Consider the following 25476-nt stretch of genomic DNA (forward strand, 5'->3'; position numbering starts at 1 on the left):
CTAATAACTTATACAAACACAATATGTGTGTTTACCTTGGCATTCAATCTACTATCACGAATCTCGCACGAAAAAAAATCGTCGTCACAAATAGCTCCACATCACAAACGTATCTAATTCGTTCGGATGGATAGTAGAACATAGGCGTAATAGAACATAGTTAGAAAATAGACGGACATTTAGGATGGACCTATATGTATGTATACGAATATGAGTTATGGGCGCACGTAATAATTATCAAATACGTAAAAAAAGTTAAAGTAATGACTTAATGTGTGAGTTTTAGGTGCATAAGTGTATTATGTATAGGCCTAGTATAGAGTGGACGGCTACGTATAAAACAATACCTGCCTATATAATATACTGTATATGCCTTGTATTTGTATTTGACCATATAATAACGGGAGAGGGTCAAAGTTTAAAATTGGCCTTAAACAAAAGCGCATCATGTGTCATCCAGCCCATTTAACGGGTTCTTCCGTTCCCCACATTATTTCTTATTTTGTGTACTAGTTCGTACTTGAACTGTTATAAATCAAACCTTACTCAATAAGTCGACATGTTTTTGAATGATGAACAGGTTTCCCTGACAACAAACAACACTTAGTGTTGAACTGACCGTATCATATTCACGTGTTCTGATGTATTGTCATGTTTTTACTGCGTACATTATGCATTTAACACGCTCTCTGGATTAAAGTAACAACGAAACGTCTTACATTAACGACCGGGATGGCGTATCAAATCACCATAGCTGCATTGACCTTATTCATTTCTTAGAAGAAAAAAAATCTAAATAACGATAAAGATACAGTAATGATATTATTATAGACTTAATATCATTCTTTGATTCGGTTATGTGAATATCTGAAGGAACAAGTATGTTGACTGTAGGCCTATTATTGTTTCTTTGTTGAAACATGCATATTTACTAAAAAATTATTAATAAAAATAAACATATGCAGCTTCAATTAGGCGAACGAACATACATAACCAACACAGACCTGCTTAGTTCTTGTTTTGTGTTAATCACCCAATATTCGTCGATCCCATAATATATTTTATAGACGCTATCATTTTACGTACCAAAAAGTACTCTTGTGCATCGTATAACATCATTCTCAAAAGTTTAATTACTAGAAGAAAAAAATACATAGGTTTTGTATCCTTTGGGATTTGAGCCTTGGTTGATTGAGTAATAATGTTTACATTTTAATTTTTAACTTTGTAATAACAAAATAAAGTGAATAAATTAGATGGTTCCTTGCACAACTCGTGAGAAATATAAATTGGTTCTGTGATGGGGAAGTTACTTTTCATCCACTAAAAGAATTGTTGTGTTGAGGTTCAGTTACCAATAGATATTTATAGAATGTTGATATACATGGTAGACAAATATTTGGTTGATGAGTTTTCCAGAGTTTTTCATCCCTAGTTTGTCCAGTCAGTGTCGTCGTCAATATTGACGTGTTTTTTTTTGGTTTTTTTTTGTGTAATTTTAATAATTACTATGCATTCACTTTTTTTTTGTTATTTGGTTTGTTTTCAATCATATAATGCTTTTTAATGATTGTTTATATTTTTTTGCGCCGTGTTGATAATACAACGTGATTTGTAATCATCTAATGTGTACGAACGTTATCAATGCCATCTTAAACAACACCGCTAAAATGGAAAAGCGCATGCTCTTTTTAATGACCAGTGTATTTTTAAATAATACTTGGAAACGGAAAACTTTCAAACTAAAAGGTGTCACTGCTCTGAATCAATCGTCGCGATCAGGAAGATGAATATTGAATATGTTTAATGCTTGATGGGGAAGGGGGATTGGGTGTCGGATTAGCGGAACATATTAAACTCTGTATGTTCAATAACCTTTACATGTTCATCTGACATCAACATAACATAATTCGGTAGAAACTTGTTGGGTAGATTGTGAAATGGACGCAAGTATACAGACACGGAAGTTTCGTTGCGTCGATGACAGCATGCCTGGCCTGTTTAGCCAAGTCACTCGTATCATTGCTTGGCAGCATACCCGATTGATTTATGATCATACCAGATAATATGCTATTTTTGTTATCAAATGTTTTATTCATAATTTTTTTTAAACAGTATAACCTAAAAAAGATGCTGCTGATATTTGCCTGACCTAATAATTATACTAATAGGTGGTAATGATACATAATGCCAAATGATCATATTTTATCGGTAATATGTTAACAATTGATTCCACGACCTACATTTTCAATGTCATAAACAAAGTATTCAAAATTAGTTCAAGAAGATAAAATGGTATTATTTATGTTTGTGTAAAGAAGATGCTATTGAAAGATAATGGCTGGAGCCGTGTTTTCTATTAAAAGCTATTTTCTACTTGTTTTTACCTGCGGGCATTTTGCTTAGAAAAAGATCACAGGCTATTGTACAACAGAGATTACACAATACGTATTATTCATATCGCCGGGGGATTTGTTTACATCGGTATTTTATGTTACCTGATGTTGCAATAAAATTATTCATTGTGAATTGTAGTGTTATGTAATGAAATAAAATGCCGCTTTGTGTTGCGAAAAAAACCTGAACGCCGCAGTTAAACTGATAATACCATTGCGCATAGTCAGACCATACTGTCAGCAATCAGAAAGCAAACGATTTGTGTTTACTTAATATGTATTTTTATCAAGTATATAAGAAAACAGTATGTTCAAGACCAATTTCAAAACGTTCCAATAACAAACTAAAAAGCAGTTTTATATGTAATGATAATGGTGCATTTATTCAGTTATTGATTTATTCTCCAAAGCAACCAATAGATATAAAATCTAGTTTGTGGAATGGAAAAGTAAACCATATTTCTATAATAGTTTTTATCGTATGGACATCTTCGACTGTTTATTCGTTCAGAAATTTGTATTTCCATCATGGTTAAGTATTTCCTGTGCCTTGAAGAAAATTGTGTAATATTCTTCAACCCTGAAGGTTCAGATTAGTTACATTTTTACGCATTTCTTTTATCGGATACCGTATCATTCATGTTTTTCCCAATTTAGTTGTACATTACCAAGTTTCTCGTAAAAGAAAAGAAAAATCGTTTAAAATCGTTTCGAATGATGAAATTCGATGTGCATTTTTGTAAATAAATACTACAGAATAAATTGGCTCAACCGGGGAGAGTTATTACTGATCGACTTTGTTCAGAAATTTGGGAGTTTTTAGTTTATTCTATTTGAATAAACATATTATAAAGCCATTAAGGGAATAACATGCTCATATAAACAAGGTATCTCTTATTCACAATGGAAACGTACAATGCCAGCTCATTGCAGAAATTGCCATTATTTAAATGATAATACCCAAATAGCAAATAGCACAAATCAATACAAGTTTATGTGCATTTTTATTGCCTATTTTATATTTTTTTAAAGATGCTGCAATGGCCCTGTGGGTCGTCTTGATATATACGTAAATTAATATCCGCCAACGCAAGTAAATCATTAATATATTTCTTTTATCAAATAATTATTAATAACTTTTTTTTAATGTTTTAGTAAAATTAACCAAGATTGTAATGAACTTAATCAGGTCGAAGGCTACGTGAAACAGAAAAAAGGAGAATCTCTCTTTCAAAATAAAAATGATTTTCTGCTATTTAACTTCATTGTACAAAGGTATAGTTTTAACTACTGAAGATTAAAACCTTCACATGAAATTGTTCCCAGAAACAATAATTGGCTGATAACATCTCATAAGACAGTGTTACAGAAGCAAGATATTTAGTCTATGTTAACGGCTGCCGTGTATAACCTATTCAACCGACGACCGACATTTTTTTTTTTGACGCACGTACAATTTTAGACTTGCTACAAATAACGACTTTAGTATATCAATGTATGACGTCGATAATGGGATATACCTGACAATTATCATTAAAATAAGTGTCCGAAAAAGTGGACTAATGTTAACTAAAGAGCAACTAAGATATTAAAGCGAATCATTTTTAATCCACACTATGGAAACAATGGGGTTTATTATTGGAATTTATCTGCACATTTTGGCAAGATTATAAGAAATTAATTTGCGTCACTTTCGAAAAAATCATGTAATGATGCGATAATTTACACAAATACACTAATGTTTATTTTCAAAGAGATCCAGGTCGACGACGTAGCCTCAGAATTTTACTGAGATAGGTCTTTCATGTCTCATGTTCATTTATTCTCTAATATCGGTCTTCCATGTTCATTCAGCCTCCGATCTGTCTCCCGTGTTCATTTAGTCTCCGATATCTGTCTCACGTGTTCATTTAGCTTTCGTATGCCACGAAGTCATGTTCATTTAGACTCCGATCTGTCTCCCGTGTTCATTTAGCCTCCGTATGTCACGAGGTCATGTTCATTTAGCCTCCGATCTGTCTCCCGTGTTCATTTAGTTTCCCTATGTCTCGAGGTCATGTTCATTTAGCCTCCGATCTGTCTCACATGTTCATTTAGCCTCCGTATGTCACGAGGTCATGTTCACTTAGCCTCCGATCTGTCTCCCGTGTTCATTTAGTTTCCGTATGTCACGAGGTCATGTTCATTTAGCCTCCGATCTGTCTCCCGTGTTCATTTAGTTTCCGTATGTCACGAGGTCGTGTTCATTTAGCCTCCGATCTGTCTCACATGTTCATTTAGCCTCCGTATGTCTCGAGGTCATTTTAGCCTCCGATCTGTCTCCCGTGTTCATTTAGTTTCCGTATGTCACGAGGTCATGTTCATTTAGCCTCCGATCTGTCTCCCGTGTTCATTTAGTTTCCGTATGTCACGAGGTCATGTTCATTTAGCCTTCGATCTGTCTCCCGTGTTCATTTAGCTTCCGTATTTCACGAGGTCATGTTCATTTAGCCTCCGATCTGTCTCCTGTGTTCATTTAGCTTCCGTATGTCACGAGGTCATGTTCATTTAGCCTCCGATCTGTCTCCCGTGTTCATTTAGCTTCCGTATGTCACGAGGTCATGTTCATTTAGCCTCCGATATGTCTCCCGTGTTCATTTAGCTTCCGTATGTCACGAGGTCATGTTCATTTAGCCTCCGATATGTCTCCCGTGTTCATTTAGGCCCTGTTCAGACCCATGGCGTTAGACCGTTTTAGCCTACAACGTTACTAGCAAGGTCACGTTACAAACCGCAGAGGAAAAAACGAGGTGTTCAGACCCATAGCGTACGATTATCGTTACAACGGAAGTACGTCATCCAGGTTGTTTCTAGTTGCATATTCATGTACTCTTACCCACGTGTTTTCATCATTATTTCCACTGTATATAGGCCTAGATCTCAGCCCTACAATTATGACAAAATTTGCCGTAAATAAAACATACCTCAGCATTTATTTAAGAAAAATATAGTAAAGCCAAATTTCTGTTTCTATTGTTTTTATTTTGTAGTAAAAAACATTTTCCCCAGGCTCTTGTGTTACGAAAATAAAGCAGGCCTCCTAATGATGAAGAAAAAATTGATTGTGATTAGTCTATCCAGTCCAGTCAAAGATTATATTCCAACCCAGTCCAGTCGGTTGCTAATAACCCTTAACTTGCTAATAAAAGGGACCCAGCTCTCTTGTTTGTTTACTGAATTTGTTAGGAGTTAGGGGGTTTTCAGCATTAAACTTGTCCAGTCTAGTCTGCCTTGTATGAATGAGTGACTTGATGTCCCACGCTAGTTTTTAGCTTGAATGAAATGCGTGAATGGCTCTAGGCCTAGCTAGGCCTAAAAGCGGATTGGATCGTAGTCCCTATGTTTAAATACAAGGTGCATTTATTTATGTCATTTGTTAGAAAATATAATGGTAATCAGTTGATAATAGTTTGTAGCCTTTGTAACAGTTGTATTTGTAGTGTAGTTAGGCCTTATTTATTCTTGCCTTTTTGTTATTGAAATCCATCTCACACATTGACGATACAAGATGTCAGCCTAGGTCAAACCTTGTTTCGCGTCATAACAGGAAACGTTCTGATTGGATACAACGTTGACTTACAGTAGCGTCGTACGCTAAAACGGTACAATCAACCGTTTTCCACTACAACGCTACAACCGTTGTACGACGCGTTGTACGCTAATCCCCAACTGTTCAGACACACATTCTTTTAGCGTCGTACGCTAAAACGGTCTAACGCCATGGGTCTGAACAGGGCCTTAGCCTCTGTATGTCACGAGGTCATGTTCATTTATTTCCTCCGATTAATAAAACATCGGTATCTTATGCTCATTAGCCTCGGACATATCTGATAATAAGATCCTTTAGGTTCATATCCTCTAATTATTATGAGTTGGTATTTCATATTCATTCAGTCTCTCAGCTGGATATAGTAAAATTATTAATAATATTTAGTTATATTTTCTCTGATTATTTTAATAATTACACAGCGCTGATAGGTATCTCAAATAAACATTTAATCACTACCGTACTGTATAAAAAATTCATTTAAAAATGACTACATTTAGTATAGTGGTATGTTGAAATATCACTCAGAAAATGTTAATTTATGATTACTTTAATCTGTTATAGATAATATAGAGATGATTCAACTTAAGTCTATTTGTGTTTGCTTTGTTTCAGCGATGAATCGTATATCTAGAATTACTAAGAGTTATTAATATTATTTTATCAGTTTCTTTTTAAATTCCCTGAGGTCTTTTTTTTCCCAATATAAATTAATACGAACTCTAAGTTGTTTATTACACGAGACCTTCGCCTTTTTCGAGTAAGAAAATCACTAATTGGACATCGCAACCTGTATGAATTGTGTTCACAGTGGTTTGTATGCAAGACATGTGCTCTATGGACTCTTTAACTATTACAAGCATGCGAGACATTAAATCATGGTTTTATATAGAAATCATCAATAATGTTTGACAACAGATCAGGTGTAATAATGATTGTTGAAGTTTTATTGTATTCTCTGTGGGATGTTGAATTTGCATGACGCAGCACAAAAACCAATAGCAACAAACCATGCATTATCAGTGGAAACATATCCATTGATTACTGTTGTTTTTAGATAATGCACATAATTAGAAAGGCCTTCGTGATTAGGCCTATACCACGCTATTCAAAATTGTTGCGGAATAAAGTAAGGGGAATCTATCACAACTCTGATCCATATGTAAGCATGTGCAATGCAATGTAACACTACATCAGACGAGAGGTGATAACGATTGTTGCGTTTGTGTTTTTTTTTTAATTGTAAGTTTTGAATGGTGCGTGATGAGAGGTTAAACAGCACGTTCTATTTGTTGTTTCTCTTTCCTCATCCGACAATATGATTGATTTCATTGTATATGCACCGCTTACTCACACTGTATCGCTACATCGCTAGTTAGACCTGCTTTGATTATAATAATATTTGTATGCATATTTTATTATAATGTTTTTTTATTATACGTTCTGGTTTTGTAAAAATGCAATATTATAATGACCTTCATTAAATTTACTGTTTGTCTCTGTCATTTTTGGAAAAAAATAAAATTTTTGAAAACATTTTTTCGACGTTTATGATAGTTTGTTTGTTTGGTTTTTTTTTTTTCAAAAGGCGAAGCTTATTGTATATCTTCCTCGCATACACTATGTTGTACAACAGCGTAGATTTACTAAGATTAAATTAAATCTGGAAAAACACTGTTTTGGCCAGTTAGTTTTTTTTTACTAAGTAAACGATTTGTTATCATGTCTAACATCTAAGCTGCTCATGACTCTCTATAGCTCGTGATGAGTTTATTTTTCCTAGTATATGCTTCATTTCTTTGAATAAAATTTTCCATATGCATGATATCGGTCGCGTATTTATACTTGGCAAAAAAATAGGGCTAATAAACATCATTAGGCCTATGCGGGAACAAGTAGACATGATACAGTTTCTTTATTACTTTTATATACGTTTAGTTACTCTTAATTAAGTGCTAACATTGATTACAATGTTGCGCGCGCGTTTATAATTAGTGTGTGAACTGTTAATTCGCGTTTAAGACATTAAATCGCATCCTGTGTGAAACTATGTTTAAAAGCTTTTCAAAGCATTTAGTAAGAATCGAAGGCACCGTTGACAATATTTTCTACTATCATTCTGTCTCGCCTACTTCGCTGCTGTAGGTGATGAAATAATCGATGCACTTGTCAATAATTCAATCAGCTTAAATTTATAGATAATTTGTATTGTAACGTTGTTATTTTATAAACGGTGCATCTAGATGATGATACTATTCCGGAGTTGCAGTGATGACGACCATCATCTAGTGGCCTCTCGGGGATTTGTTCTTCTTTGGACTGCTAATGATGCATAAAATGTATCAGTCTGCTAACGAATCTGATTGTTGTTCGTTGATATATTCATGATTAATTTTATATCAAATTTACTGTTTCTTAGTAATTAAATTTAAAACGGTCTTGGTTACTAAATACTGTTATTTACCGTTTTAAAGGCCAAATGAACATTAGACAATTCAGAGTAGTATGATCAAGTCAGAATATTTAAATTTGATAAAAATGATATTGATATCTTCATTGTCAGGAAGTGACGTTAGTTCTATCGTCATAAAGAGAAATATCAAATATTATCATAAGTATTTTCATCACATCCACTATTATGGAATTAAGTCTTCCCTTTGTGGAGAAGATACCCCTTACGCAACTAGAGAAAAATCGTAGACCAGTCGCATCATGTTTGATATCTCCCGACCTCTGGTCACACTTGATCAATTGAATAATCCAATCGGTAAGATGAGACTCCTTAAAAGAAATAGACACTATGCATTGTTCCCTCCTGTATTATCCTGACAATCGCAAGGACTATTGGTAGATAACTTAATGTCTGATTTTGTTGATACAGTAATTGGGTTTAATACTTGATGGAAAGGCTTTTTATTTTATTTGTTTTCATTTAATGTTTTTTAATTTGTATATTACGAGACAGGCATTATTATTTCCACTTGTGGTAGACGAATAAAAGCTATTATTTAAGTAATATTCCTCCTTGTCAATCAATCCTACACAATCATTATCAATGTCATTACCCAGTATCGTTAATTAATCTCGCACATAGTATATTTTATTAACTCAATTTAATTTAAAAAAGAAGCATTCTTCTTTTTCAAATTTACATTTCCAGCCCTGGTTTAAATGATTTTTTAAATGTTTCACTCTCGTCGATCCTCTTGTTTCATGTTTCACTTTAAGTTTTCCTGCATGAGGGCGCCCTGTATTAGATTGATTCAGAGCTACGGTTTTGGAATGAGTAAATACTTGTGAAATAATACTGTTATAATTAATAATACATACAGTCATGCAATACATTCCAGCTGGTTCTAGATACATAAGTGTTATCTTCATCTCTTTCTGTTTATTTAGCCATACATCTATTGTTCTCCTTCCATCTGCTACAGTACTAACTAAAACATTCATATTGTTACGTTATGTAAATCATAAAGGAATATACCGATGCTTATAAAATAATTATATTAGGTTTTGTAACCAATACAATATGTTGATATTAAAATATTGAAATGAAAATAAAATTCTTATGATTAAAGTACTAAAAATAACCTAAAATCGATCGCTAACAATGTTTTAAAAAATGTGATCAACAGATGGTTTGTTGTACATCTCTTAGTTCAAGGTTAAGTTATTTTATCGTAGGAGAAGAAAAAATAGAGAAATTGTAATTATTGTGCAATAGGCAGCATAGTATAATGCACAGGAGAAAACTACTTTATTCATTCTATCGCATATTCACCAAATTTACAATTTAATAGACAGTTCATTTTAGTGAGATTCTATCGAGATACTTACAGGCCAAATAATGCATGTTTCAAAATAAGGGGGTACACAGACACCCTTGCAAAACACATGCACAGGGCTATGTAACACTTACAAAGGGATACACAGACACCCTCGCAAAACACATGCACCGGGCTATGTAACACTTACAAGGGGATACACAGACACCCTCGCAAAACACATGCACAGGGCTATGTAACACTTACAAGGGGATACACAGACACCCTTGCAAAACACATGCACAGGGCTATGTAACACTTACAAAGGGATACACAGACACCCTCGCAAAACACATGTACAGGGCTATGTAACACTTACAAGGGGATACACAGACACCCTTGCAAAACACATGCACAGGGCTATGTAACACTTACAAGGGGATACACAGACACCCTTGCAAAACACATGCACAGGGCTATGTAACACTTACAAGGGGATACACAGACACCCTCGCAAAACACATGTACAGGGCTATGTAACACTTACAAGGGGATACACAGACACCCTCGCACAACACATGCACAGGGCTATGTAACACTTACAAGGGGATACACAGACACCCTCGCACAACACATGCACAGGGCTATGTAACACTTACAAGGGGATACACAGACACCCTCGCAAAACACATGCACAGGGCTATGTAACACTTACAAGGGGATACACAGACACCCTCGCAAAACACATGTACAGGGCTATGTAACACTTACAAGGGGATACACAGACAACCTCGCACAACGCATGCACAGGGCTATGTAACACTTACAAGGGGATACACAGACACCCTCGCAAAACACATGTACAGGGCTATGTAACACTTACAAGGGGATACACAGACACCCTCGCAAAACACATGTACAGGGCTATGTAACACTTACAAGGGGATACACAGACACCCTCGCACAACACATGCACAGGGCTATGTAACACTTACAAGGGGATACACAGACACCCTTGCAAAACACATGTACAGGGCTATGTAACACTTACAAGGGGATACACAGACACCCTCGCAAAACACATGTACAGGGCTATGTAAGACTTACAAGGGAATACACAGACACCCTCGCACAACACATGCACAGGGCTATGTAACACTTAGAGGATGGGCATATGTAGTATAACCTAAAGGATATATCACAGGCAATACTAATAAGTTGTCAGACGTTGTGTCTCTTCGTGTTGTGATTGACGAAGTAGGCCATGTTAGTATAGAAGGATTATTTTGTCAATAACTGCACCTGTATCTCCACCTAAACTCAATATCGGAAATAAAAACGTTGAGGCAATTACATTATGGTTCATTAGTGAGGGGGAGGTTCTGTTTTCCCATTAAGCATGCGGTATCAGTTAACATTTCTGTTATATTTATAATTAATTAAACAAATAAATAGGCGCCATATCTTTGATGAAACTTTGATTGATCAACATTATGCAACAATTTAAACCACATTTTACGATATCGATTTTAGGTCGTTCATTAAATGAAGTGAAGGAGAGCACAACACAAATAAATACAATAATTAGCAATATTTGATTTTGTACCCACTTTTAAAAATGAATTCCAGTTCAATACACCACACCATTTTTGGGGCTTTTTTAAAATTTAGTAACATAATGAATAATGTTTATAATAATGATTTCTATCGTATGTATCTATCACCGTCGATATGTATATGATTTACTGCGTTCTAGCGCCATGTTTCCACGTTTTTAATCTACTGAAAAATGACATTATAACAGCTGTAATGTCATCTTATTCGTATTTCGTTGGTGATATGTTGTATTTCATTGCAGAAAATGGGTTAATAATGTGTTTCATCAAGATTTCCCGCAGCAATGTTCTTAAACCGATTATGTTCATCATGTACACGTCACGTTATCATTACAACTAATCTCGCCCTAGAATCACTGATATTTAGCGTAGCAGCACTGGGCGTGCGCAGTATGTACCATGACTTTAACCATGGCAACCTAGTGAAATCTTTTGAGCTCGCTGTTCTCTCGATGAAATCTGTTTGGTTTTCTGTTTGTTATTGGCTCACTATGGAATGTCAAATTGACTAAATCTTATTAAATATAGGCCCTAACACTAATTTAACCTGAGAATGATTATATTGAATTAATAATGACGTCATACTTAATTACCATCATCATTATCATTATTGTATTCTTGAATGGCGACCATGTAAATTTCCTGTGAAGAATTAAATACAGTGTATCTGTATGTAACAAAATTATTTGTAATTATAATTCCTCGTTCATCTATTTCTGACTCGCTTGACCCTTCAAAGTTGATCACTTATCTCGATGTGTTGTTACAGGATGTGCGATAACTCAAGTCATGTTTACTCAGACCCTTGTTTGTAAGTCAGTTTAACGATGCTATCAGCATCATCACATCCCCGTGGGGTAGAACTTGTTAACATTTTATCTAATTATTACTATATTGTAATATTAATCTTAATTTAGATATTAATGTAATTCCTTCAGATATCTTCCCTTGCTTGTTCTTTACATTGTAGGCCTGATTTGTACCCCATTGTTGTTGGAATTCAAATCATTATCTTTCTCTTTCTCAGGCACCATACACTAAATGCTATCATTTATGTCGTCATTACCATTTATCTCCTTCTGTAGCTTATCTATACATTTGAATGTTAAGAACACACGACACGTTCTCATTATTTTCTAGGTGTTAATTATAATAGAAAATTCGAAATAGCATGAGGCTGTACTTGTGCTTTATGACGTCCACCATAGGAATTCTGTTTAATGTTTTGTTTAGAGTTATATTATATCCTGTATATCGTATTTAAGCACTTTAATTCTACCCTTGAGGAAATACAGTAATATTTTGAACAGGTACAATGATTACAATGAATCATTACATTATGATTTACACCGACACCTTGCCTAGGTTGTCTCTTATAACTTATAACACATTTTCCCATTGCGCGAGAAATGAGTTGTAAACTTAACCCTAATTGACCGGTACGTCGTAAACCATTTTAGAAGTATTATAAAGAATGTATAATTTCGTATAGTATTAATGCAAGTTCAACGCTGGAATACAAATTATTCTTACGAATTAATTTATTAATTACGTCAAGGAATGCGCTCCATCATTGTCAGAATATGGCGGTAAAATAGTCATGATGACCGCTAGCCTAGTTCTCGATGTGCGTTTGTAAACAAAATACTAATTATAGCACGCCATAATAATGATGATAATTGTATTTTGGAGTTTACACGTCAGGCTATTAATTCACAAGAGGACACTTTTGACTGATAAGAAGCAAGAAAATAAATTATTAGTTTGAAATAATTAAACGTTATTTTTATTAAAATTAAACTGACAAAAATATGAATGATGACCAATACATACTAGACATTTTATTTTATCATTAACAGCTGGATACGAACTAGAACGCCATTCCCATGAAATTGTTCGACCATGAAAGGTGTCTTTAGAGAATAGACCCACAATTCAACTATTTTATAAATATAGGCTATTTTTGTTGAGAGTTTGTGACTCCCTCCATCATACCGTTAATAATATTAATAATTTATTTTCAAATAGATTATCTTGGTTTCAAATGGATGTTTTGGTAAACTTAATGCTATTGTATTACCCTACTTCACATTGGTTTTAAACAAAGTAATATAACTAGATTTTAATTAGTCACTTTGCCGAGTTGTTGGTTACCCGCACGACAAACGTAACGTACAAAATGCGCAAAGAAAAAGATTATGTCATTATGACCTGAAGAACATATGCTGTTGTTGCTGAATTCTGTCTATTAACAATAATGAAAACAAAAAGTAAAGGTATATAGATAATAATTATACATACCTGCATCATTAAAAAAAAAACCTGCTTTGTGTGAACGATAGAGGACAGCAGATAAGTCAGCGACTGGTGTGAGTGGCGATTGCAGTACAAAATATTTATTTAATGAAATGTTTATATTTGTTGCATTTGTCTTTATCTTAGTGTTACACTGTCTGTTTTTACATTTTAGGATATTTTATTGTTTGAGTGTTTATTTTTGGTGTTTTTGTACGTGACAACCAAGACACTTCTCGAGCCAGCCACAATTTGATTGAATACTTGAAACTGTATTTTACCTTGTTCAGTTCCACTTCTTTTCTCTGCTAGTTTAGGTTTATATTGTAATTCTAATAATCTAATATCTCTCATTAGCCTTATTTTTCCCGAAAGCTTGGCACTTCTGGTTGTTTTAATTTATGGTTTGATTTAGCTTTTCTCCATTGAGGTCCGGCCCGCGATTTTTTTTTTCGTACATAAGTTGGGGACCCCCCTCATGAAACGTCACAAAATAAACATGAATAATTCATCAGTTAAATTTGTTGTTCCGTGTGCACCCAAGCGTATAGCAACAAGAAGTGATCTGATTACACAACAACCGCGATACGATTCTTTCTACAATAGGCCTAGGATTCTAGGTCAATTCACGTGATTGCCTTCGCGCACCTCTTCTTCACACACACGTCCACTATGCAAAATGTGTCGAGGCTAATCGACAGCTAGGCAAGACATTAAACTAAGTAGTAATTGGACATAGCCCAAAGAAAGCTTAGACCCACAAGAATAAAGAATGTGTATAATTTGTGTACTGTAATTTTTTAATTCTGCTATTTTATTATCAAACAATATGCATGTACTCAAAGGAACTTTAAAAATGCGCGTATATGAACACATGAGATGGGAAGATTAGACCCACGAGAATAAAAAATGTATTTTTGTGTAATGTTTATTGTTTAATTTTGCTGACTTATTACTCGGACTGTGTCATACCTAACTAACACACACGTCACACACACCAACACAGCTACTACTAGAATAGACATGGGTTTAGAGACTAGTAATTAGGCCTAATAGTATCATTAGAAAGTATAATTTTAACACGTAATTCTTTAGTAATAAATTATATTAAAAACACCATAAACTAAAGGCTGATTATTTCGACAATCCACACAAAACGCCGCTATTCTATTATGAAATAATCGCACGCGGCAACCACAGCGGAGATAGGCCTAGAATCGTACCGCACTTGTGTAAACTGTAATCACTTCGCTATACGCTTGGGTGCACACGGAACAAGAAAATTTAACTGATGAATTATTCATGTATATTTTGTGACGTTTCATGAGGGGGTCCCCAACTTATGTACGAAAAAAAAAATCGCGTCCGGCCCTGATACATACAGCGTCATTTCAGTATTTGAGTTTGGATGTATACAATACATATACGGTCATGTCAATGATCATATTTTGTAAAATAATGATTTATATGATTCAACTTCTCTACTTTAAATCCCCTTGTCGACTAATGTAACTCGTATGTGTAGGTATTTAAAAAGTGTATTCGGAGACAGATCTGATAACAAACGTGGGATTGCAATGTTCTGCAATCAGGGACATTGGTTAATGCTACCGTATGAATGCTGTAATTTCTGTATGTTTTAAATATTGAGATAATATCGGTCTATCGATAAGCCCCTTTCACATGATTCATAGGTCTTACTTGGTAGGTTTTATCATCACGTTCACACTGACTATTAATGCGAATGTCGATTTACTTAGTGTTACTTGATATAGTCCGTATAGCTTTAGGATGAAGTTCTGTAATTTCCCAAGAGGAAGCTGGATTTTTTACTTTGGTATTCCAGAAATTCTTGAGAAAACGCGTTTGACCGTTTTATAGTTTCCGCTGATCAACTTGCCACCTTTATACATCATTTCACATCCAAGACTTCTCAAGACGACTCAACTATGATCTCAAAATAACTATATCTTCAGAAAAATGTATCATAGAATGTATTTCCTGAATAACATCTCTCTCTCTCTCTCTCTCTCTCTCTCTCTCTCTCTCTCTCGTACTATTATTTAAAACCCATTCAGAAGGCCTAATACCAATTCCATTTTCGAATCCAATATTATTTTATAAAATTTCATTCAAGCAGACACATTATCTGCCGTACGCCATGACTCTTCGTATTGAAGATAGTAAAACTGTTCTTATGTTCTTATGTATGCTATCCCCGTATTCTGTCATTTAAGCAAAAGGAATACTTCATTTATTGAAAATATCACTTGCCTCCTTGGCTTTTTTACAACTTTCACTCACTATCCTGCATGAGATCGTAAAGTACGTGATATCGTGTTTTAGGATAGAATAACATTTTATAACTACCTGTAATACTAAATCGAATGAACGAATGTAAGAATCTTTATATAGTGTTTTTCTATGAGAGTATAGAAACTTAACGGTCATAACGTTATAGATTTTTCTATATTATTATTTTGAATTAAACATTCAAAATGTGTTTTAGGCCTATATGGTCTTTAGCTTATTGATGATCCTGTAAATAATAAACCATGGAATTACTAAATAAAACGCACGTGAAGATTTTGACGCGAACGCTCAGAAGGATACATTGTGCGCGCGCGATAACGCGTATCTTCCTTTGCGTAAACGTAAGTAACGCGAGTACTCATTACTTCTTCCAACATAGAAGTCTTTAGCAGGTGAATTAAACTGTCAATCTTCTTCCTGGGGTTTAGTTCTTTTAGAATGGACTGTTTATATAATATTAATATGCGAGGCGTCCTGTTAAGTTGATAAACAGACGGATGGGTCAATAGTCCAAACAAAGTAGGTTACATTGAAAACATAATACAAATTCCATAGGCAATAAATAATTGCGTAATATGTAGATATAATGTCAACGCGGTACAGTAAACGACTCATTAATCTATCGAAACAAACATAATTACTGCACTTGATCAACCGATTGAACAGGCCTACATCATAATTGTTTCATCATTTGTCCACTTCAAACTAGAATAGAAATGTTTGATTTTACCGTAATCACCACAAATTACGACAATGCAAAAATTAAAATATTTTGTTGTCGAATTACCGCTTATAATGCCTTAGGAAAAACATGTCGGTAATATAAACATTACTTTGAACATTCTGCAACATCTGTATGATTCTGAATTAGGAATTTGATTTAATTTAGAATTTCAAAAGTTTTACAATAAAGGTAAATTATGCTATACCTACTATGACGAGTAGATATATGCGATTGATTTAGTTTAACTTAAACTATAATGCATGCCGATGCATTTGTATTGCCACGTTATAATACATTAGGAATACTCTACATGTTTTATTCATGGATACACAGAGACAAAATATGATATCTAGTTATGCATAAGAATTATCCCCTCTCTACCTAGCTAGCTAGCTAGCTAGCTAGCTATAGCTCGCTCACTCACTGATAACTACAAAAAGCAATCAGATTGGAACTACTTTATCATGGGTTGTTTTATGCGAATCGTAATTATTTTTTTTCTTTTAAAATATACCGGCCTACATTTTGGTTACCCATTCATGTTTCTTGCTTGTATTCTCTTCGACATAGTTTGGAATGTTGTGTTTTTTTCCAGCAGCGCTCCTTTGAATGCTTTAGACCTCCTCACAATACAATACGGTGTGTTCGTATTCTATTTCGCCAGACAATTTAGCATAATCATTATATAAAAGCTCTTAATTAGGTAACGTCTAGGAAATAATCTAATCTGTATGCATTATTATAAGTAACTAAGACTGAATTTCTGAACAATTTATCAACAATACGCTGATCAATTTGTCTGATACATATTGATCACTAAAAATAGTTTTGAGAAACTGACATCACGTCAACTACCTCCACGATTGACCTCAATTGACCCGGACAATTTGCCTATATATATTTAGTTATAAAATGATTAACGAACTAGGTTCGCATGATAATACAAGACGGCTGAACTAGCTTTCGGGTGAACTTGAAATTGTATAGAAAACTTGTTTGATTTATTCGTTATATCGCATAAATATTCGTCAATTCTATGTATATTATGTTAATTCCGTCTTGTGTTTTAGTACCCTGTAGTGCTTTCAGTAGTTGTATTTTCGATATAAAACTGAAAACAATATATATGTTCTGTTTATTGAAGATTACTTTCGATTCGGTAACTAGTCGTTTTTGCGATTGTCGTAGAGGGCGCAGAGCATATATTTTTAGATTCGAATTAGAATCTGGCCAGGAGTTACAATTTAAGTGGATATTCTAATCAAGATAATACAAATTACCCATATAAATTAGTAAAATTACATAATTTAAGCATAATTATAATTATGTTTTTCTCATTTTGGCTTCACAAAATTGGGACAAGCTCTCATGACAGGGTTGGAGAAAGCCATTGGAGAAATTGTTGTTTTCAGATGAACATGTTTATCCTGAGCTTAGCGGCCACATTCTGAATTAAGTACGACTAAATATAGTGATGTAACCTGTGTGTTATCTCATCACTTTCCGCGCAATGTTTTTTTTTTTTTGTGATGAAAATAAAGATTCATCACTTTGTTTATAATAATATTGCCAAATAGGTATATGTCATGTTGAGTTTAAATACAATTCATTAGAACTCATTACTGTTTATTGTTTGATCGATGAGTAGCCACTAACGGGAATTTCATTATAACATTGTGGCGTAACGCGACGAACAAAAGATAAAAGATTACATTACAGTCATTATGGCCATGTTTATGTATCCATAAAGCAGTTGAACTAAGCACCACTTCTGCAAATTAACTCATGACCTTGTTAGCGTTATTATTAAGATACCAATATAATAGAATTCTAATAAAGATTGTGAAGTTATATGCCTACGTACTGATGATGTGTTTTGGAATTCTTGAGTCATACAAGTTAACCTCGAGACACTTCTTAAGCATGGTCATGAAAGATTCAAACATAAAATGTTATTGATTAATCATTCTTTTCGAGAATTAAAGTGGAGCTACACCCAGAAAATTGCTATTTTTCATACATTTCAACTATTATTTAAAAGTATCATCCTTCATACTTCATATTTTGTTGAAATTTTTTTCAATGACTATGATTTTCTTGAAAATCACCCCTTTTTGTGTTTTTGGGGGAATACCTTGTAAATTCCTATTCTTTTACATGCACAAGAGGGGTATATTTGAATAATCATAACAAATTAATTTCTTCACTAAAAATAAAATTTAAATGTTTTTTAACGTAATGTTTCCAGATCTTTCTATTTCTGGTATTTTTATCGCGTATACATTGCGCAATTTGGCGTAAATAGACACTTCTTAATACCCCCCCCCCCCTCCACCCCCACAACGAGGGGGCTATATATTCAATAAAGCTAGGCCTACTAGAGTCTAGGCCTAGTAGGTATATGTACCGATGCTGCTTGGCCTCTAGCTAGGCTGATAGCCTTACAGCAGTGAAGTTTGTTCTGGCACCCAACCTCGGCCTACCCATGGGCCATGATAGGGTGCCTGAATAGTTGCTTTTCAGTCAGGCTAAGCTTCCACATCCCTCTTTACTATTCTGAGCAATACCAGTCTTGTTTTGTAGAGGATTTTGTGTTTCACAATTCTTAATGTGCGAGAAAACCCAGGAACGATAATGGGGGCGGAACGACCAAGCATTTTCGAACCCATGAATACATAGGTCTAGACATGAATTCAAGCCTAGCTAGCTAGGCTGAGTAGAAGGCTTAGCTAGGCCTAGCTTAAAATTAATAGGCAATTTGATTAAGATTGTTATGCTGTTGTTGTACAGTGCAAATCATGATGTTACATGTTAATTACATTTTCATCGGAATATTACTTGGGCCTAAACAAATCGTATCAATTGTGTATATAAAATGTATTCGCTATTTTTCGACAAATAATTTACCAAAAAGAGGAGACATTTCACCAACGCGTTCACCGGCGACTAAAACGCGTCAGTCTGTAAGTGTAACACGTTTCGCGACGTATTAATAATAAATAATTTATTAGGAAATGACACCTTTGCATCGGTGGCACACACAGAAGTGGTGCATCCAATTTAACATAATACATCAAAACAATACATTCTATGACGGGTGTCACGAAACCTAAGACCACGAAAGCTAAGACCCCCTAAGACCTAAGATCACGAAAGCTAAGACCCAAGAACTAAGATTACAAATATTTATCTTTCGCACCTGCCTTGTATTTTAACTCCCAACATGAATATGAATACCACACCTTAGAATTAGCACTTTTATGAAAAAGAATCACATAAAAAGTAACAAATACATTTTTAAATTGATGATTTTACAGACGTTTTTCTCGCACACATACTGTTTGCGAATTTCGCATGACTAGCCTAACAGTACAGTAGGCCTACCCCATGTTCAATGTTTTTGTTTCTATGGAACGTCAAAAGAGCTGAAAACTCTGTGGAGACCATCTACAGTGTGGATGGAACAATGTAAAATAAAAATTGTAATGATAATAGTAATAGTATATAAATCATGCTAGTACGAAGAAATAAATACTCGCAAATAAAATTTAATTTAAAAATCATGATAATATTAGTTTTTAGTCGCGTGGAAGCGACTCTATAGTTCACTATGTCGGTCGGTTGGTCGGTCTGTCTGTCTGTCTGTCTGTCTGTCTGTCTGTCGGTCTGTCTGTCGGTCCGGTATCACTATGCGTTTTATCGCTTTCTGACCTTATCTTGATATCAGTTTAATCTAGCTAAGTCAATTTTTCACAGAATATTCCTTAAGGCCAGGAATCGATGTGGTTATGTTTTCACGGTGCGCAATAAAAAATTACGCGGTCTACGCACGATTTAACGAAATCACGTTTGTAATCATATCTTAACAACCATGAATCACAATTAAATAAAATTTGGTACTAATAAATCTCAGGGCATAAATCATCAAATGGCAATACAATTACGTGCGTAGCGCATGTAACGCATGCGTACGCGCGCTTAACATTTTCAAAATTTATTTTCGATGAAATAAGAGTACATTTCAGGCAATTTTAAGCGTTTACAAAATTGCCATGAGTGCGCATATTTTTGCGCGCGCACTGCGCGTTAAATGTTATTGCGCATTCTTTTTGCCCGATTTCTGTTTTCTTGACTTACTTTTCAACTCGAAATTACGTTATACGAGCACGTCGAAAGTGACAGGCTACGCACGTGTAAATTAAAAAAATATTAATGTTTTTAAACATTTCAACATTTTTAAACATGTTCAGTAATTTCGGTCAGTATAGTTCACTATGTCGGTCGGTCTGTCTGTCTGTCTGTCGGTCTGTCTGTCGGTCTGTCTGTCCGGTATCACTATGCATTGTAGCACGCGACTTAATGGCTGTTGGCCTTGTTTTGTTTCGTTTTCTTTCTGTTTTTATACTTCTACTATTATTGTTGCCCTTTTGGCGCTCCATAGAAACAAAAACATTGAGCATGAGGAGTTACAGTATACAAAGAAACACGTCTGTAAAATCATCAATTTAAAGGATTTATTTATTTGTTTTTATGTGTTTCTCATTCTGAAAGTACTTATAAGTCCTAATTTTAAAGTGTGGTATTCAGGATAAAGTTAGTTAACACATTTGGAGTCAAAATACAAGAAAGGCAGGTGCGAAAGAAAAACATCCTCTGAACCAACACAATGGAGTAAATATATACTAACAAACAACCCGTCAAGTTTGTTTGTTGTAAAGAAAAAATATACATTTACTCAACGGGCGAAAATAACGTGAGTTTATTTATGTTTTGCGGTAGTATTTAATTATATTTATGGTAATAAATGAAATCTACTATGTTTAAAATTATGTATGGATAAACAAGTATTGTTTTTAAGCTGTAGTATATCTTAGAATTTGTAATCTTAGTTCTTGGGTCTTAGCTTTCGTGATCTTAGGTCTTAGGGGATCTTAGCTTTCGTGGTCTTAGGTTTCGTGACACCCATTATATGACGGATACAGGTTCTTAAACTATTTGCAAAAATATAAAATAAAAATCATTACCAACATGGTAATATAGGTACTGTATTAAATTGTCCTACAGTATCATAGGTTTGAGTTGATAAAGAGGTATATAAAAATAAACATAAAATATAGTAAAGAGTTTACATTACAAACCATTGTGTTTCAAAATCAGGTACTGATTGACGTATTGTAAACTAATAACCCCTAAGTTACTGAAAAAGTGTAATGTACTAAAAAACACTATTTTTTGACCGATTTTTTAGAAATTAGTTTTTGGAAAATGTTGTCATTTTTTGCCAGTTTTTGTTATGTAACCACTTTCAATTAAACATACTTTAAACATAATATAAGCTTGAGAAAGTCTGAGTGTAGCTCCACTTTAACACCAGCATATAAAGAAATAAAGAAAGCACTCAAACAAACAACTCTAACAACGATGGGGTCAATTATGAGTAAGGTGATTATTGTCCAGCAGACAGAAGGTATCTCAGTGATATTGGTTTGATTGTGTGGTGATGATACTAGCCAATGGTAAACCTATTAGTGTCGCATGTTTACTGAATCTAAGGGCATGAAGTAGTACATATGATATGACAGGGTATAGAGTATGAATCTAATTGTTTCATGTCTTTGAATTTATAGAGATATACTTTACAACATTGTATTTGTCAGGCAAGATTGGTTTAAACTCGTATAGCGGACTTCATAACTTTTTTACAGTACTCAATCTATATTTAGCTTCATTCATTATGTTGGCCACATGAGTGAACCCACTTGATTGATTCAATATCCATCCATTGGTCGGTTATGTCCACTCAATTGTCCACTGTAGACGCATACGCACGAGGATGATGTTGTAATTAATACTATTCGGTTTTAATTTCGTAATTTGCCTCGTTGAATAGTCAATAAGCACGCTATATTTTTTAGACTTAAATGTCGATTCTATTCTGTGTTATAATAATTATTGAGAATGTACACTGAAATGACACAAGTACTGAAAACTGTTTTGATAATTCAAAATCATCATCATGTTATATCAATTAGAATTAGCAGATACAATACATTATATATATAAGTATTTATAAAAGAAACAAAGAACCAGATGTATGGTAGATGTAGTTTAAATAATGTAACTATAAATAGTATTAGTTTATTATTATCATCATCATCATCATACAATACCAATAACCAACGGTACCTTGGCAGCAATTAAGCTATACAGCATTTTGGAAGTATAACAACTATATAACAAGTATATTCTTTATTGCTTTCAGTCGTGGTAATGTGTGCTAACAACGATGCCATTCGTGCCATAATGCTAAAGGCACATGAGATGGGTATGACGACAGGAGAATACGCGTTTTTCAACATCCAACTATTTGACAGTGACTACTTCGGTGATTCCGGTTGGAAACGAGGTGATAGTCGTGACGAAGAAGCTAAAGAAGCTTATAAAGCAATGATGACCCTTACCTTAAGGAAGCCAACCTCTCCAGAATACATGGACTTTTCTACAAAAGTTAAGGAACATGCTTTGACTCAATATGGATACAGTTTTGAGAAGCACAATCAAGAGGTATATTTGTGTTTATTATTGTAATTACTGTCATTCATATTAAGCCAGGACGTAACGCAACGCAAAGTGATTTGACCAATCTCAACCGATGGATTATTCGAACAGTCGTGTGTGATTGGTCAACTCGCTTGCGTTGCGTCTACGTCCTTGCGTCCTAGTGGAAACCAAGCACGATTGCGTTGTAGTGGTAGTATGAAAGTTGACAACAAAGTGTGATCAAATACTAGGAAATATTCAACCGATTTTCGGTAATGTATCTATTTCTGAAGTATCATAGGAATATTAACAGGCACCAAATGTGATATAATTGAGATGCTGTAGATGCCAAATATTCATTATGATAGGCCTACTTCGAAAATAGATAGTATGCGGAGATACAGCACTGGGAATCGGGTGGAATAGTATTGGTGAGCGCATCCCGGATTAATTTGTTATAACATTTCTTTCTTCATCTAAAAAAAAGTAGTCTGAACAAATGTGAAGAACTGTTTTGTGCAGTTAATATTCAAGTCACAAGAACTGTTAAATCTTCTGGATTAGGGTTTAGAACGGAAATATCTTCTTGAGCGGCTCGTTGATATCCATATATTCATAGCGTCCGATGTACGTCTGCTGCTTTGGGTTTCGTATATTATATACTAGTATAAGTTGGGTTGACATATAGTAAAACTCTACTAATGTATATAGCATTGATGGAAATGAGTGCGTTGACAAGTAAAAACATAAACCTGCGGACATTTAGTAAGTAATATTAATTGCCGTGTTAAGCTTTACGGAACGTATTACGTTGTCAATGTAGAAAATCACATTAAGTAGCACATTCTTTATTTTGTCTCCCTTAAACTTGCTCTTGGTGTAAACAAAATTATTTTAAAAAATCAACATAGTTATCATTACAACATAATCACCCGTCGTTTTTACATAAATGATAAAATAAAAGGCACATTTTTCATAAACATTATTAGCATTCGCCCGCTGTTATTTTACGTACCGGTATTAATTATAAATTTATTTTTTCTGTGCTATCCACGCAAAAAATAATGTCATTGTTGCAATTGGAAGTAAGTTTGTTGTCAAATTGATAACGGTACTTAGCACGTACTTAATATTCACCCTCTTGATTTAAACAATTGCAAAGTAGGTGAAAAACTACCAAAGTTATTGAAAGAAAACTATGTCAGGAAAAAACAGTCATAATAGAATTAGGTCTTTCCAATCGCAAAAACATACATATATTCACAATTGAGTTTTATCCATATATCTGCTATAAATTATAGCCTAAATATTCATAACATGATTACCCATTTGAATATAAAAGTAAAATTATTAATATATTTCTTTGTAAAATATAGGTACAATACAAAAATTAGCATTCATTCCTTAGTCAGTAATTGTATTGTATTCCTCCGGCAGAAATTAAGCCTATAACAATAAAGAATTTAAAATAATGTTATTATACTTAAGCCTATATTGTACGGTTTTAATCCATCTAATTCATTTAAACTTTTACATAAATAAACGCCCGTAATAATGCATGTTATGGATATTAATCAACGATGATTTATACTTAGTGTATGCATGCACGATCAACGGCTTAACCTCTCATCCCAGTGGGCGAGAGAGAGTACTGATGGTCAAATATATCAACAGCGCATGTCACGATCATCACGGTAATTATGCTATCCACGAAAAAAATAATTACCAGACTAGCAATTAAGAGAGGCTATTTTGTTGCTGTTGTAGTAATACTGGATGTTTAACGTCAGTTAAATTATTGTCGATAATAGTGAAAAACAGACAGTTTTGTGCTCCATGGTCGCTCACATTATTATAAATTTTCAAACTAAATATCGTATCGCTGAACCTCATTCTTAATTGTCTGTCAACCTATTATATACAACATATTCATTTGAATTTCAGAGTGCTTTTCAATTATACGTTCGTTTAGAAGAATGATGAATGCCGGTCCGTTGCGCCGTCGCCTTGTATTTTAAATAATCGTCATACTGATGACGTAATCAATTACTTATAACTAACTTAATTGCAAACGATATAAGAAGAATATCATAAATTAACGTCAATGAAAATGTCGTAGTTTGTCATACTAATTTTTTTAAAGAATTTGTCCCATGCTGCACTTAAGAAAAGAATGACGTGAAAGTTATTCAAGAATCGCTTTATTAATGTGGCGACGGAAATGATACTGTATTTGTCT

At 34.1% G+C, this 25476-nt stretch overlaps 1 protein-coding gene across 4 annotated transcripts in view; it reads left to right on the plus strand.

Annotated features, from left to right (window-relative positions):
- Positions 1 to 25476, plus strand: part of LOC140039958 (atrial natriuretic peptide receptor 1-like) — a 207977-nt gene that overhangs the window by 117248 nt on the left and 65253 nt on the right. For all 4 annotated transcript variants that reach the window (XM_072085547.1, XM_072085545.1, XM_072085543.1 and 1 more), the window contains exon 2: positions 22960 to 23261. In XM_072085547.1, the coding sequence (XP_071941648.1) occupies positions 22960 to 23261 (302 nt within the window). The remainder of the gene's footprint in view (positions 1 to 22959; positions 23262 to 25476) is intronic.

Source organism: Antedon mediterranea, chromosome 2 (assembly GCF_964355755.1).
Source record: "Antedon mediterranea chromosome 2, ecAntMedi1.1, whole genome shotgun sequence".
Lineage (NCBI taxonomy): Eukaryota > Metazoa > Echinodermata > Crinoidea > Comatulida > Antedonidae > Antedon > Antedon mediterranea.